This window comes from Hydra vulgaris, chromosome 09 (assembly GCF_038396675.1).
Source record: "Hydra vulgaris chromosome 09, alternate assembly HydraT2T_AEP".
Taxonomy (NCBI): domain Eukaryota; kingdom Metazoa; phylum Cnidaria; class Hydrozoa; order Anthoathecata; family Hydridae; genus Hydra; species Hydra vulgaris.
In genome coordinates, this window is record NC_088928.1 from 20,328,683 (window position 1) to 20,343,003 (window position 14,321).

Below are 14,321 nucleotides of genomic sequence, written 5' to 3' on the forward strand. Positions count from 1 at the left end.
ACCTAAATTAAGTTATTTTATTTAAATAGTTTTTTTATATTTTAGTTTTGATTTTCTTAAAACTATTTTAATCAAATAAATCAAAATGTGAGCTTTTATAAAGACAATGGTTTTAATTTATTTTATTAACTTAATTTTATTTTTATTTTATAATTTTATTCACTTAGTTTTCCTGGGTTTTTTTTTATCCTATGAAAGTAAACAGTGACAAATCTTAAACATTTTTCTTATATAAGGTTGCCTGACATCCAGCTTTTACAGGGAGAATACAGTGCCAAGCCTATAAAAATAATTTTTTTTAGGCTTGGCACTGTATTCTCCCTGTAAAAGCTGGATGTCTGGCAACCTTATATAAGAAAAATGTTAAAGATTTGTCACTGTTTACTTTCATAGGATAAAAAAAACAAAAAAGCCGAACATCAAATTGATAGCGTATTAAATGGAATTGTTTCCAGATGTTAAAAATGCTCTGAAGAATTAATTTAAATTAGCAGGCATCAAGTTTCTTTCTTAAAAAAAAAGATTTTTGACCTGCTGGTTGTGCATATCAGATTACAGTTTTAATATTGATACACATATATCAGTTATAAAGTGTATATCAGTGATACAAAGTATATAAAGTGATATCAGTTCCTTTGAGAACAAGGTTTTGAAAAGCAGTTTATGTTTTTTTTAAAACATTATCCATTTCATAAATTTTTTATTAGTTTTTTTATATTTCATTTTTATACAAACAGCATTTTGTCTTATTATCGTACAGGCTTATTATAGTACATAGCCGTAGATAGTAATAAGAATAATAAAGATAATGATAAAAATAATAATAATAATAATAATAACAATAATGATGATTATAATAATAATCTTTATACAAACATTTTGTGTCTTTATACAAACAAAATTGAACCTTTGCACAAACTCTAAGTTTATACAATTAAATTTATGAGGTATGTAAATTATAAAACATCAAACTTTCCATTATTTAATATTGTCTAATATTAAACAGTGTATAGCTCATAATATAATCTTTTTGTATTATATAATCCATTCCCAGTGAAAACGTTTGTTGGATGTCTGAAGAGCGTCCTACAGGCTTGTGATGTCTTAAAACAATTGTTTAGATGTCTTACAGCTAAGTCTGTGCCCACTAGGTTGCTGATAATATATGGTTGCTCAATATTTTATGATTGATTGCTCCACAATATTTAATCCATTACTTAATATATTGCCAGTATCATACATCACATTCCCATTACAAAAATATTTTTTTGCAATATGCTAAATTAGCCTACTTGTATTAGAAAGATGAAATGGAAGCAAAACATAAGTTAAAAGAAAGGAAGGAACAAGAAAAAAAAACAAAGAGAGACAAACAGTTTTTGCAAAATAAAAATAAAAAAATCACTGAAGAATTAAAACTAAGCTAAAGCCTTGTAGACTAGCAGTACGATTTAGAAAAAAAAGCTAAAGAGCTTGAAAATAAGGGTGGCAATGCTTGAGTTCTCCAATCCAGAGATTCCATACAAGTTGTTGATCACAAAAACTTGGAATTAGTTAAAAAATGTTAGTAAGGATTTAAGGATTGTAATGAAAAAAATAAAACAAAGCAAATTGTTAATATATAAATATACTTTAAGTATATAAATAAATACTTTAGAATATATAAATATATGCTTTAAAATATATACTTTTAATATATATGTTAACACACACGCACACACACACATGTATATATATATATATTTTTTTTTTTGCCGCTGCAGTCAAGTGCGGTACTACCAGGATCGAGCACATAACTTGTTTCTCTGTGCAACTACCGCACAATGTATACCCCACAATATATACTTTAAAGCAATAACATGCAATAATATACTGCACAATATATACTTTAAAGTAATAACAAACGTAACCTCTCAGTATAAAACCAAAAGTCACAAAATATTTTTCAACACTATTGAAAAAAGAATAAAATATGAAGTGTTTGAATGTAGCAAAAGATAATATTTAGTTCAATTTGTATTTCTATTGGTACATGAGTAGGTTTCGCAAGAATATAAAAATGCTCTGAACTTGTGCAATATTATCAAAAAAATTATTTACAAAAGTTTGTAAAAGTTATGAACAGAAAGGTCTTTCATTTAAACAAGTATTGAAAAACCCAATGGTGCAGTTTGTTAAGGATTCAACAATTTGAAGTATTATGTTTAAAAGGCTAAGTTTACAATTGGATTTTAATATTGACAATTAAATTAAGATGAAAAAGTGAATATAGAACCAAATCTGATTTAGTATACATTTGAATCCAGTCAAAGCTGCTATGGAAATACTATGTTGATGAGACACAATTGTAATTACAGCTTTGATTGCAGTAGAGGTAATGTTGACCAAAATAAAACAACTTAAAAAAATCAGGGAGTATTTTACTTTGAGTCATCAAATTAAAGCAAGCAGGTTATAACAAAGTAGCTTAATTTACTATCTTTATTCCAGATGGTTTCACGCCAAATACAATAACTCAAAATAAAAGAATTATGATTAAGGGTTTTAAAGAGGCACAATAACACCCATAGATGTAGTTTGTAATGTTCAGTGGGACCAGACTTTACCAAGCAATGATTGTGATAATAACATTAAAACCTTTAGTGAACAGTTTAATGAAGATATGGAAAAAAGATGGCAGCAAAAAAAAACACTTTTATAAGTAGAAAGTATAACTTTAGAGATTCAAAAGGATATATTCTTATTTAAAAGTGGATACACAAGAAGTGATCACCTTCAAGCATATAGTTGTTTAGTATGTTTATACAGCCAACAAGTGAGTCTAAACAAGCTTATTAGAAGCTTGGTTTTTATGCTCAAAATATGTTTTGAGCATAACAACCATAATTAAACTGTATTTAAACATAAAAAACATAATTAAACAATAAAACGATGCTTGAGTTTCTTAAGGTGGCATTTTCAAAAATAAATATATAAATCATGCATGGTTAGTATCAAATAATTTTTCTTTAATATTTTTTTTATACTATATTATCTATCTATTCATTGAATTTATTCTTTTTTATTATTCTATAGTTATTTTTATATTATATTATCCATTAAGAAAATTATTTTATAATTTTTTTTTTATTAAACTCACCTTCCCAAGGTTCAAGAGTTGAGGATGACTCCTTTTTAATTTTTAAAATTGTTATTTTATTTGTAACTCTCTCAACCTTATACGTTGACCAAAGATCAAAGTTTCATGGAGAAACAGGTTGAGAAATACTTCAGAGGTTTTTTATACGTTGAACCTTATTTAACAAGACCAAAGATACATGGAGAAACAGGTTGAGAAATACTTCAGAGGTTTTTTATACGTTGAACCTTATTTAACAAGACCAAAGTTACATGGAGAAACAGGTTGAGAAATACTTCAGAGGTTTTTTATACGTTGAACCTTATTTAACAAGACCAAAGATACATGGAGAAACAGGTTGAGAAATACTTCAGAGGTTTTTTATACGTTGAACCTTATTTAACAAGACCAAAGTTACATGGAGAAACAGGTTGAGAAATACTTCAGAGGTTTTTGAGGTTTTGAATCTCAAACTTCTTTATTAAAAGCCAAGTTTTCTAATACTAATCTACTTATGAATAATTGTGAAAACATTACTTATGAATAATTATGAAAAGATTATTATTCATAAGTAATACCACATTACTTATGAATAATTATGAAAACATTACTTATGAATAATTATGAAACATTACTTATGAATAATTATGAAAACATTGCTTATGAATAATTATGAAACATTACTTATGAATAATTATGAAAACATTATTTATGAATAATTATGAAAAGATTATTATTTATAAGTAATACCACATTACTTATGAATAATTATGAAAACATTAATTATGAGTAATTATGAAAAATTTGTAAAATGCTTGGTAATAAATAATTAGTTATATTATCATTAAGTCGTGTTTAATGTTTTTAAAAATTATTTTTCATTTGCTTCATCAGCTATGATATGCAGTTGTAGAATATTCTAAAACTTTCTTACTCTAGAATATTCTGGGGTTTCGCAAGGACAAATTTCTCAATCCTGAAATTTCAAGATTCAGAATGTTTGATATTTTTGCTACCTCTACTTAATAAGTTTAAATTTATGTAGATACAAATACACATTTTTATTTATGCTTCTGTTTATTTTTTGAAAATAAAAAACTAACTTGCTGTAAAGTTAGAAAAATGTCAGTTATTAATATTTTGCTTGTTTTTTTTAAACAATTTATCAATGTAAGTTAACATATGTATATATGTTTTTTGAATTTTGAGTTGCATTGAATAAGTGTGTAATATAATCTTTCTTTTCTTTTTTTTTGACATTTGACAGTTGTATATTAATTGTTATTAGTTTTTTGTATATAGTTTTGTCATCCATTATTATTATTTTGCAAAAGTTGATTTTTTGATTTTGAGTACATTATTAATTTAATTTATGTACTAATATAAATGCATGTTTTATTTATATTATTTTATTTTGTTTATTTTTATTATGTAGTCTAATCTAAAATTTAGTAACATTAATTTAATTAAAAAAATTAAAATAAAAAAGATTTAATATTTTATTTCAATTTTGTTCTAAAAAATTAAATTAAAAAATCTAAAGCATAAATATTTAGGTTGTAATTGCTTTAAAATTATTTTTAAAAATTTTATATTTATATTTTTATGATATTATTTATATTTTTGTTTTGCATTTAACATGTAAAGTTTCATTAATCTATTTTCTAGTCTTTGAAGAAACTGAGGAGAATCATTTGAACTGGACAGAAATCCACAATAAATATAAAACTCTGGTATACATTTTGTATTTTTTAATATAATTTAAAATTAAACAAATTAAATTTAAAATTTAATTTAACCTTTAAATTTAATTTTTACATTTAGAAAAAAAAAATTATTAAATTTACCTACACATGTGTTTGAAAGATGTGAACTATAAAAAATGTAAACTATGAATGAATATAACAAATATAACATATAAACTATAAAACATATAAACTATTTAATGTATATTATTGCATTTGTTAAAAGTAAGTTCAAGCTTAACTATTGGAAAAAATTTTAATAAACTATTTTTTAATGTTTTAACTTTCTTAAAACCCAGGAGGTAACTTCAGTCAAACAAGTTACATTTTTTTATTGTTGTTATAACTCTCTATGTCTCTCAATCCTTTAACTCTGAAACACAAATCTTGATAAACAAAGCCTCTACTTGGAGAAACAAGTTAAGTATGGTACTATCAGAGACATGTTTGGGGATTGACCTCTGTACTTCTTGCATATAAAGCGAATACTCTACATCACAACTGCATCACATACATCACTTATATCAATGCATAACATTATTGAAGTAAAACTGTTATACTATTAGAGAATAATATTTAATAAATGCAGTTATTATTACCATCACCACTGTCATCGTTATCATTGCAATTATCATCAGTGACATTATTTTCCTACTAAAAAAAATAGTTTTCTGCTATATCATAAAATATATGTCTGTTAGATACATTTGACTCATTTAATAAAGGCTTTCTTTCAGCAATATATGAGTCAGTTTTACACTTGTATAAACTTTCTAACTGTTTATCTGTGTTTATGGTTCATTTAAATTGCATAATGATAGATTAGCCTTAACTTCTGACTTTTTAAATAAAATATTTTTTTAGACCTGCCAGATTTAAGTGGTTCATATTGTACCATATTTCATATAATTAATGGGTGTACATGCATTTATTTGATACCTGCATTGATCTGCTGTTTTGCAGTTGCTTTAATCTCTAATAAAGAATGTACCTTATACTTAGTAAAGTATGTTAGTTTCCTGTGCAGGTGGTGAGATCTGTTGCAAGGACATGCCCCTAACAAGTGGCATTAGTGTAGGTCTCGGGCTCTCCAAAACATCATTGGTGATCACAGTGCATTCCTGAGGAGGGGGATCACCATTATCCACTACTTAATTCTGATTGGTTATCATGTTACCAACATTTTTTTACCTCTTATGCCCATGTATTATAGCGCTTTGTGAACTTTATATTATGAATTTGTTACATTAACAACATTTATATACTTTTGTGTCACAGGTAATTATCAGTTTTCAATTTATTATCTAGAGTTTAGACCATAAATAGTACCACATTTATTAGCCTATTTTTTCTTTTTATATTGCCCGAACTATCATTTTTTATCATTTTACTTAATATTTTGTTATCTACTTATTTTATTTTATTGTTTTTGTATGGTGCGATAATTTTAGCCATGGTTGCCATTAATAAACCAGCCGATCTATATCGACTTGTTTATTCATAGACCATTGTTTTATCATTTGTTTAGGATGACTAGAGCATGAGTTATTGTTCACCCTATCCCTGAGTCCTAAAATTTTATTCCTCCTACAAAATAGTCTTTACATTCATTTATGATTCTCACCCAATGACATCATCTACAATCTACTTCTATTTTCACATCTCCTAGGTCTACATGGACAGCTCCGTTGGTCACTTTTTGCGACCATTGTGTTGCATAAACAAACAAAAGAATAGTAAAGGAATAATCCATATTTTTATTAATTTTTTAGTCTGTTATTATCCTTTAATATTTTGATGATTTTTGTTCTGGTCTTTTTATTTGATATAATTGCAAAAAAAAAATAATTTGCAAAAAATGACTTAAAGCTACAATTTAATCAATTTTTTACTTTTTAATATCTTCACTTCCAACAAGGTTGCGAGTAACTACTATTAGAGTTTGAAGTTACTGAAAAAGAAAAGACAAAGTTTATAGAGCAAGGTAACAATTAACAGACAACTTAAAAGGTTGCAAACTATATAAATCAGGAAAACAAGATGAAGAAAGTGAATTCCAAAGAACTGATGTTCAAGGAAAAATTCTTAAAAACTATGTGCTCTAAAAATTCTAAATTATCACAGTAAAAGGATAAGACTAAATTGAATGATGAGTAACATGAGAATGAATTTTAGTAGATGGCACAAGAAACACTAGCTCTTTGGAGCAGTGCCCATTATAGTATTTATAGAAAAGAGAAAGAGAAGCAAAATTACAACAATGTGATAGTGGTTGAAGATTGGCTGCAAGAGCAGGTCTAACTATGTTTACAATGTGTTTTTGCACCTTGTCTAAAAGAGAATGGGCATTATTAGAGGGTCTACCCCAGATATGGCAACAGTATTCCATACAAGGGCGGATTTGAGATTTATAGAGATAAAGAATGGAATCCTGAGTAAGAAAGTGCCAAGCACAATAAAGAGATGCAACCTTAGGAGATTTGATATATGGTGTGCAAGAAAGATTGGAAGTAAAAGTTAATTCTAGAAGATGAAGGGTAGATGACTCATTAGGTATATTACCCTTCATAAATACAGGAAGATCTAGATTATTGTGATAACGGTTAGCTGAAAACAATTGAGTTTTATCTGGGTTAAAGTTCACCAGCTACTTAGAGCCTCATGCTGTAGCAGAGGTGAGATCTTTTTCAAGCTCAAATGGCCCCTCCAAGCAATCAGAGATTGTCGGCTTCTTATCAAGTCAAGAATAAATGGTAGCATCATCAGCGAATAATGCCACCTTAGGTGTGAGAATTTATAGGAAATTATTAATGTAGATTAAAAAGAGTATAGTGCCAAGGATAGAACCTTGAGGAACCCCTGAAGTTACAGGATATGAAGAAGAGTGCTGTCGAGGATATGAAGAAGAGTGCTGTCGAGGACAATTTTTATACTATGATTGGTAAGAAAAGATTCAATAATCTTAAAGACTACATTGTAAGAAGATAGAATATGGAGAAGATCAGCATGCCAAACTTTATTAAAAGCTTTAGAAATGTTGAGAGTGATAACCTTAAACTTTCCACATCTATTTAATGCACAATAAAACCTATCAGTTATTACCGTTAACAAATCAGCAGTAGAACAAGAAGATCAAAATCCATATTGATGATCAGAAAGTAAGTTATTAGATTCAAGATCAGAGAGTAAGTGTTTGTAGTTAAAGACTCAAAAGATTGCTTATGATAGTTAGAAGACTAATGGGACGGTAATTAGACGAGTCAGATTGTTCTCCAGAATTTATGAAAATAGGGATAACAGATGCTGCTTTCCAGCAGGCTGGAAAACAAGACTGATAAGCACTTGTTAAAAAGTTTTGAAAGTATAGACGACAGCTTTGGAGAAACTCTGATAGTTATTATTATAAAAAAGTTAGATAAACATAATGGGAACTTGACAACACATTTAAAAATAAAAAAAGATTTTCTTTTAATTGATTACTTCCTTACAGTTTTTTTTGTTTTATGTTTGTTTATGATCTATGTAAATTTCATAAATCAAGGATAAAAATTATAGACTATTTACAGAATATTGTCAATACCAAAGTATTTATTTGTCTTACCTATACAAGTTGTTTGCCTTACATATTTTTCTAAAGTGCATCATCATAATCCCTATTATCATAATAAAAATCTGTTTTTTCATTGGTTAGGTGTTGTCCACAACATTAAATAATGTTAAAGATTCTGTCCAAGTCAATTTTATATTTCTCATTTTTTTGCTAAATTGTTGTTTAGTTCATCAACATTTTTATGTTGATAAATTAAACAAAGTTTTTATAATATAATATTCCATAACAATTTAGTTTTTAGTTTTGGAATAATTCAAAGTCAGAGTAATTTTTTAGGTTGAAAGTCTACTTGGTGGTTATTTAAAAGATGTTGGGATAACAGAAGATCAGTTTTTGCATGCATGCACATCTCCGCCTGCAAAAAATGATCCTCAAGTTCAGGTAATTCTATTTTATTTTTTTTTTAGTTTTATCTCAACTATGAGTTAAAAACTCAAGTCATAAAAATTCAGGCAGTTGTTGTTTTTATTTTTTTAATTGTTGTTTATAATTTTAATTTCTTTTATTTCCCTCTCTTTCTGTCCCTTAAGCCTCTCTTCTAACCATATAATTGCGAAACAGAAACCTTAAAAAACAAACCTTTGGCACTGAAATGCATTTCTTCTTGTTCAACAAATATGTGACTTGATATAACTTGGGTTTAATCAATAAAAAAGTTTTTTATTGCAACTGTTACATAATACCTAAAATAAAGAAAACATAAACTTACCTTATTTTTTTTTTTAAACATCTTTACTTCTAACAAAACTGCAAGCAACCACTATTACAGTTACTGGAAGAGAAAAGATGAAATTTATAAAGTTAAATAATGATTAACAGACAACTCGAAAGATCGCAAGTTATATGAATCAGGAAAACAAGATAAAGGGAGTGAACTCCAAAGAACTGATTTTAAAGTAAAAAAACTAGAGAAATAAGAATTTTCAGAGTACTTAGGAACAGTCACAGTAAAAGGATGTAACTTAATTGAATGACGAGTAACACAGGAATGAATTTTAGTAGATGTCACAAGAGACGCTAGCTCTTTAGAGCAGTGACCATTATAGCATTTATAAAAAAGAGAAAGAGAAGCAACATTACGACGATATGATAATGGCTAAAGGTTGGCTGCAAGAGCAGGTTCAACTATGTTTACAATGCATTTTTGCATCTTGTCTAAAAGAGAAAGAGAATCATTCAAAGATCCTCTTTGGATATGGTAACAGTATTCCATACAAGGACGTATTTAAGATTTATAGAGATAAAAAATAGAATCCAGATTAAAAAAGTGGAGCACAATAAATAGATTCAACCTTAGCAGATGCTAAGGTTGAATCTATTTATTGTGCTCCACTTTTTCTTTTTTTTATTCTAAGGTTGAATCTATTTATTGTGCTCCACTTTTATATATATATATATATATATATATATATATATATATATATATATATATATATATATATATATATATATATATATATATATAAATATATACCATTGCAAAATACATATGGTTTCCAGATATATGGTTTCCAAAAAGATTGTATTGAAAGTATTACTATTCATAAATATAATATCTATATTATGTATTCATAAACTCACCTAACCTCCTGGATCCAAGCAGGTATGGAATCTTTTATTCCTTTTCATCAGTTTTAAGTCAAGCCTTATTCACTTGTGCAGTTGCTATATTAAACCATAATCAAATTTTTTACAAGAACAATCATCTTGTATTAATCATTGCAGATGTTAGGTTCTAAAGACTTATGGAAGTGGAACTATGGAATGGAATGAACTGTGGGATGAACTATGGAATGAACTATGGAATGAACTATGGAATGGAATGAACTATGGAATGGAATGAACTATGGCAAAATGGAACTTATGGAAGTGAACTTATTGAATTGTTATTAACTAAAGTCAATCTAACATTTTATTACTAAATTATGGGTCTGAACTAACCTCAAGGTTAGTTCCCAAGGATAAGGCAGAACTATTTCCAAAGCACTTATCCTCAAATTCCACTCTTGAATCTAATGGCTTTACTCTTTCTGCCACTCCAGTTAATCAGGTTAACCCAAAGTGTTTTCTCAATTAAACTCTTTTACAGCTTGTGGTTCAGACAATATTTCCATCATAGTCTTACAAAAGTGTTCTCTCCTCGGTTCTTCTAAACTATTAATGTTTTCTAAATAAATAGATATAAATAAAGTGGTTAATATAAATAAGTGGTTCCAATTTTTAAATCTTAAGAAAACACTCTTACCTCTTTAACTATCCGATGATAAGTTTTCTTTCTATTATTAGTTTCTTTATATAAAGGTTTTAAGATTAAATCATTTCTTTTCATTTAATAGAATGAGTTGCCTATTCATAAAAACAGAGATACAAGCAAAACCATGCAATGAGTCAAGAAGATCCATCATTCAACATCCTTAACTGGAAACAATGTATTATAAATACATCTATGCCAGCCTAATAGATGAAAAAGGGGTTCAAAGCTGGTCAACAGATAGAATCTATTTACCCCTTAAATGTAGAGAAAAAACATAATATTTAAAAAAATTTAATTAAGAAACATATTTAACTTTTTTTAAATTTGCAACAATTTAAGGTTTTTTATTAAAGCAATTAAAAATACCAAAAACTATGTGTTCCACAAAGTAAACTCTAAACAAGTTGTAATATGCCTAACAGAACTGTATTGAAATATGGAGGATTTGGAGGAAATCCTGCGGCTTTCAAACAAATCATTTAGAAGAATTTGCTTTAATTTGGTGTAAAATTTGCAGAGAATATTCAGAGCATTTGAAAAATTGTCTCAATAAAAATTAAGGCTGTGCTATAATAGCAACAAAAGTGTTTGTAAGTGGAACATCATCCATAAATAAGAATAACTTTATTAGACCATATTTTAAGTTCTGATATGCATGTAACAGCTGTCTTAAAATTGAGTGAAACTAAAATAAAAACTTATGATACTATCAGTTTCAAGAAAAAATGTGCTGCCAATTCTTCCTTTCTTTTTAAATAATTTGCGTTAAACTAAATCTTCACCTACTGCCGATAAACTAAATTTGCATTTCTAAACAACTTTCTTTCTATGATCACTCTAAAAAACCAACACAAATGTAATAAATATGTCAAAGTTAAAAAATTTATAAATTTTCTAAATATTTGTATTGTGCAAATTTATCTAATCAATATATCTAATTGTAATCATTTTTTTTATCTTTTTCAAAAGAACTCTCTTAAAAAAAAACGGCTATTTATTAGAATTATGAGAAATTGATGTAAAAAATGCTGTCTGATGCCAAGCTCCATTATTCTCAGTTCACTAAATCTTGTACCTTATCTCAGAAGTTAGGAAAATCTTCAACAGCATCATTAACAAAGGTAGGTCTAACATTCCATCTCTCATTCATGGGACTAATCTTATTACCTCTCTCAAGGATAAGGTATAACTATTTTCAATGAACTTTTCTTCTAATTTGACTCTTGAATCTTATGTTCATTCTCTTCTTTCCATTCCAATTAAACAGGTTGACCAATTGTTAGATATTCAAATCACTCCAGCTTCTGTTGCTAAAGTCATATCTTCTGACTGAAGGATTTTATTGTGCATTAAATAGAGGTAGAGAGGCTAGGGTATTGATCTAGACATATCTAAGGTTTTTAATAAAGTTTGGCATGCTGTTCTTCTCCATAAGCTTGCTTTGTATGGTGTATCTGGGAAAGTTTTTGAGATTATCAAGTTTTTCTTTTTAACTGCTTTATTAAAGTCATCCTTGAAGCCCAATATTCTTCTTCACTTCCAGCAAACTTCTGGGGTACTTCAAGGTTCTATCCTTGGTTCTGTTTTGTTTCTTATCTCTATTAATGATCTTCCTGACAACCTTAAATCTAAATTAGCTTGTTTTACTGATAACTCAACTTTATACTCCTGTCTTGATACAAATTCTTCTCTTTTCGATCGCATAGAACAGGCAGTCGATCTTGAATCTGATCTCACTTCTGTAACAGTATGGGGCTCGCTCTGGCTTGTAAATTTTAACTCTAACAAAACTCAGTTATTTACTGCAAACAGCTATCACAATATTATTGACATTCGTATATTAATGAATGGCAACCCTTTCACTGAGTCCTCTTCTTTACATCTTCTTGGATTATTGTTTACGACTGATCTTTCATGGAAACTATATATACAATTGATTGCTAAATTAACATCCCTTAAGGTTGCACCTCTACAAATCTCTTATTTGTCCCTGTATGGAATACTGTGGTCATATTCGGGCTGGTTCTTCAAATGATGCTCTTTTTCTTCTAGACAAGTACCAAAAAATGCATTGTAAATGTAGTTAGACTTGTTCTATCTGCTAAGCTTGAGCTTCTTTCCCATTGTTGTAAAGTTACATCTCTTTCTCTTTTCTACAAATCATGGTTGCTACTCAAAGGAGCTATCAGAAAAAGAAGCTAGGACTCAATTTTTTTTTTCTTCTAGTGACTCCCAACTTAATAGTGGTTACTTGCAGCCTTATTGGGAGTGAATCATAAAATAAAATAAAAAACATGCATTAATTTAATTGCTAGTTTAATTGCTACATTTTTTAAAGCTCTTATAAAGCAATGCTTTTTTTTTTTAATGATTTTATAACCAATTAATCATTAACTCTTGTAACAGGATGCAAAAAATTAAAAACAAAATTTTTCCGACCTGACATCGTTTAAGTATGGCACTCTTATACAGCTCTGAAGTCCTTCAGATTTTGCAGCTGTATATACATATTTTTGTGATAAATCTTGAAGGAGATATAAATAGTAAATTTTAAATAAGGTTTTAAATTTAAGACCATTCTCAAATGTTTGCATGCGTAAACTTATAGTTTTTGCATGCAAACATGTTTTTGAAAACAAATTTTCAATCTATATTTTAGGAAAAAAGTTTTTTTTGTAAAAATGCATTGGATTATTTTTTTGTTGTTGTTTAAAAAGATTTTATTAATAGATGGTGCTTCATCATTTACTAGCAGGCGATGATTTCGAGGTATTTAAAAAAATGATGATAGAAAAAAATCTGGAACTGCAAATTCAAGCCCTTGATTTAATCAAGCAACGACAAGGTCAGCATGTGACTATATTTTGTTTATTCATATTATTTATTTTAGTTTATATTAAATATATATATATATATATATATATATATATATATATATATATATATATATATATATATATATATATATATATATATATATATACAGTTGACTCTTGATATCTCGAACTCTCAGGAGACCACCAGCTTAGATTAAAAACAATATTTTACAACAAGAGATCTACTTAAAAGATTATATTAAGATAATAAGAAGAAGAATGCATCTAAACATAAAGAAATTTGTTTTGCAATGACTTCCCAATGCAGTGTATTTTTTCAAAAAACATGTTTAAAATGCTGAGTAAGACTAAATATTATACTAATTTTTTAATGAATTTTTTTTAACAAAATCTATTCTCACCTACCTAATTGCAGGGAAGGTTTGAACAGCCATGGGGGAGTAGATTCAATGATAAAAATTTGTTGATTGGGTTATTGAGGTGGTAATTTTCTTTTTATACTTTTTAAGATTTAATTCTTATGCAATCATTATTTTTAAACACATTTTTATATCCTGTTTACACTAGAGAACTAGAATACCAATTTACTGTGTAGTGTTTACTGCATTTTGTTTTTTAATGTGTTGTATTTTTTTAATTGTTTTTCTGCTATATTTTCATCAAACAATAGTTTTTACTAAATACTTAAAAGCAGTATTCCAAGTAAGACAGGGCAGGGTGATATGCCAGCCTGTCACTATTTAAGACAGGACAGGGT

The 14,321-nt window shown here is 27.7% G+C and overlaps 1 protein-coding gene across 1 annotated transcript in view; it reads left to right on the forward strand.

Moving 5' to 3' along the window:
• The window catches only part of LOC100203960 (cilia- and flagella-associated protein 36), a 37,795-nt gene that overhangs the window by 10,477 nt on the left and 12,997 nt on the right, over positions 1-14,321 (forward strand). Inside the window, exons 2-4 of the mRNA XM_065805008.1 lie at positions 4,787-4,851; positions 8,750-8,854; positions 13,458-13,572. Of these exons, the coding sequence (XP_065661080.1) occupies positions 4,787-4,851; positions 8,750-8,854; positions 13,458-13,572 (285 nt within the window). The remainder of the gene's footprint in view (positions 1-4,786; positions 4,852-8,749; positions 8,855-13,457; positions 13,573-14,321) is intronic.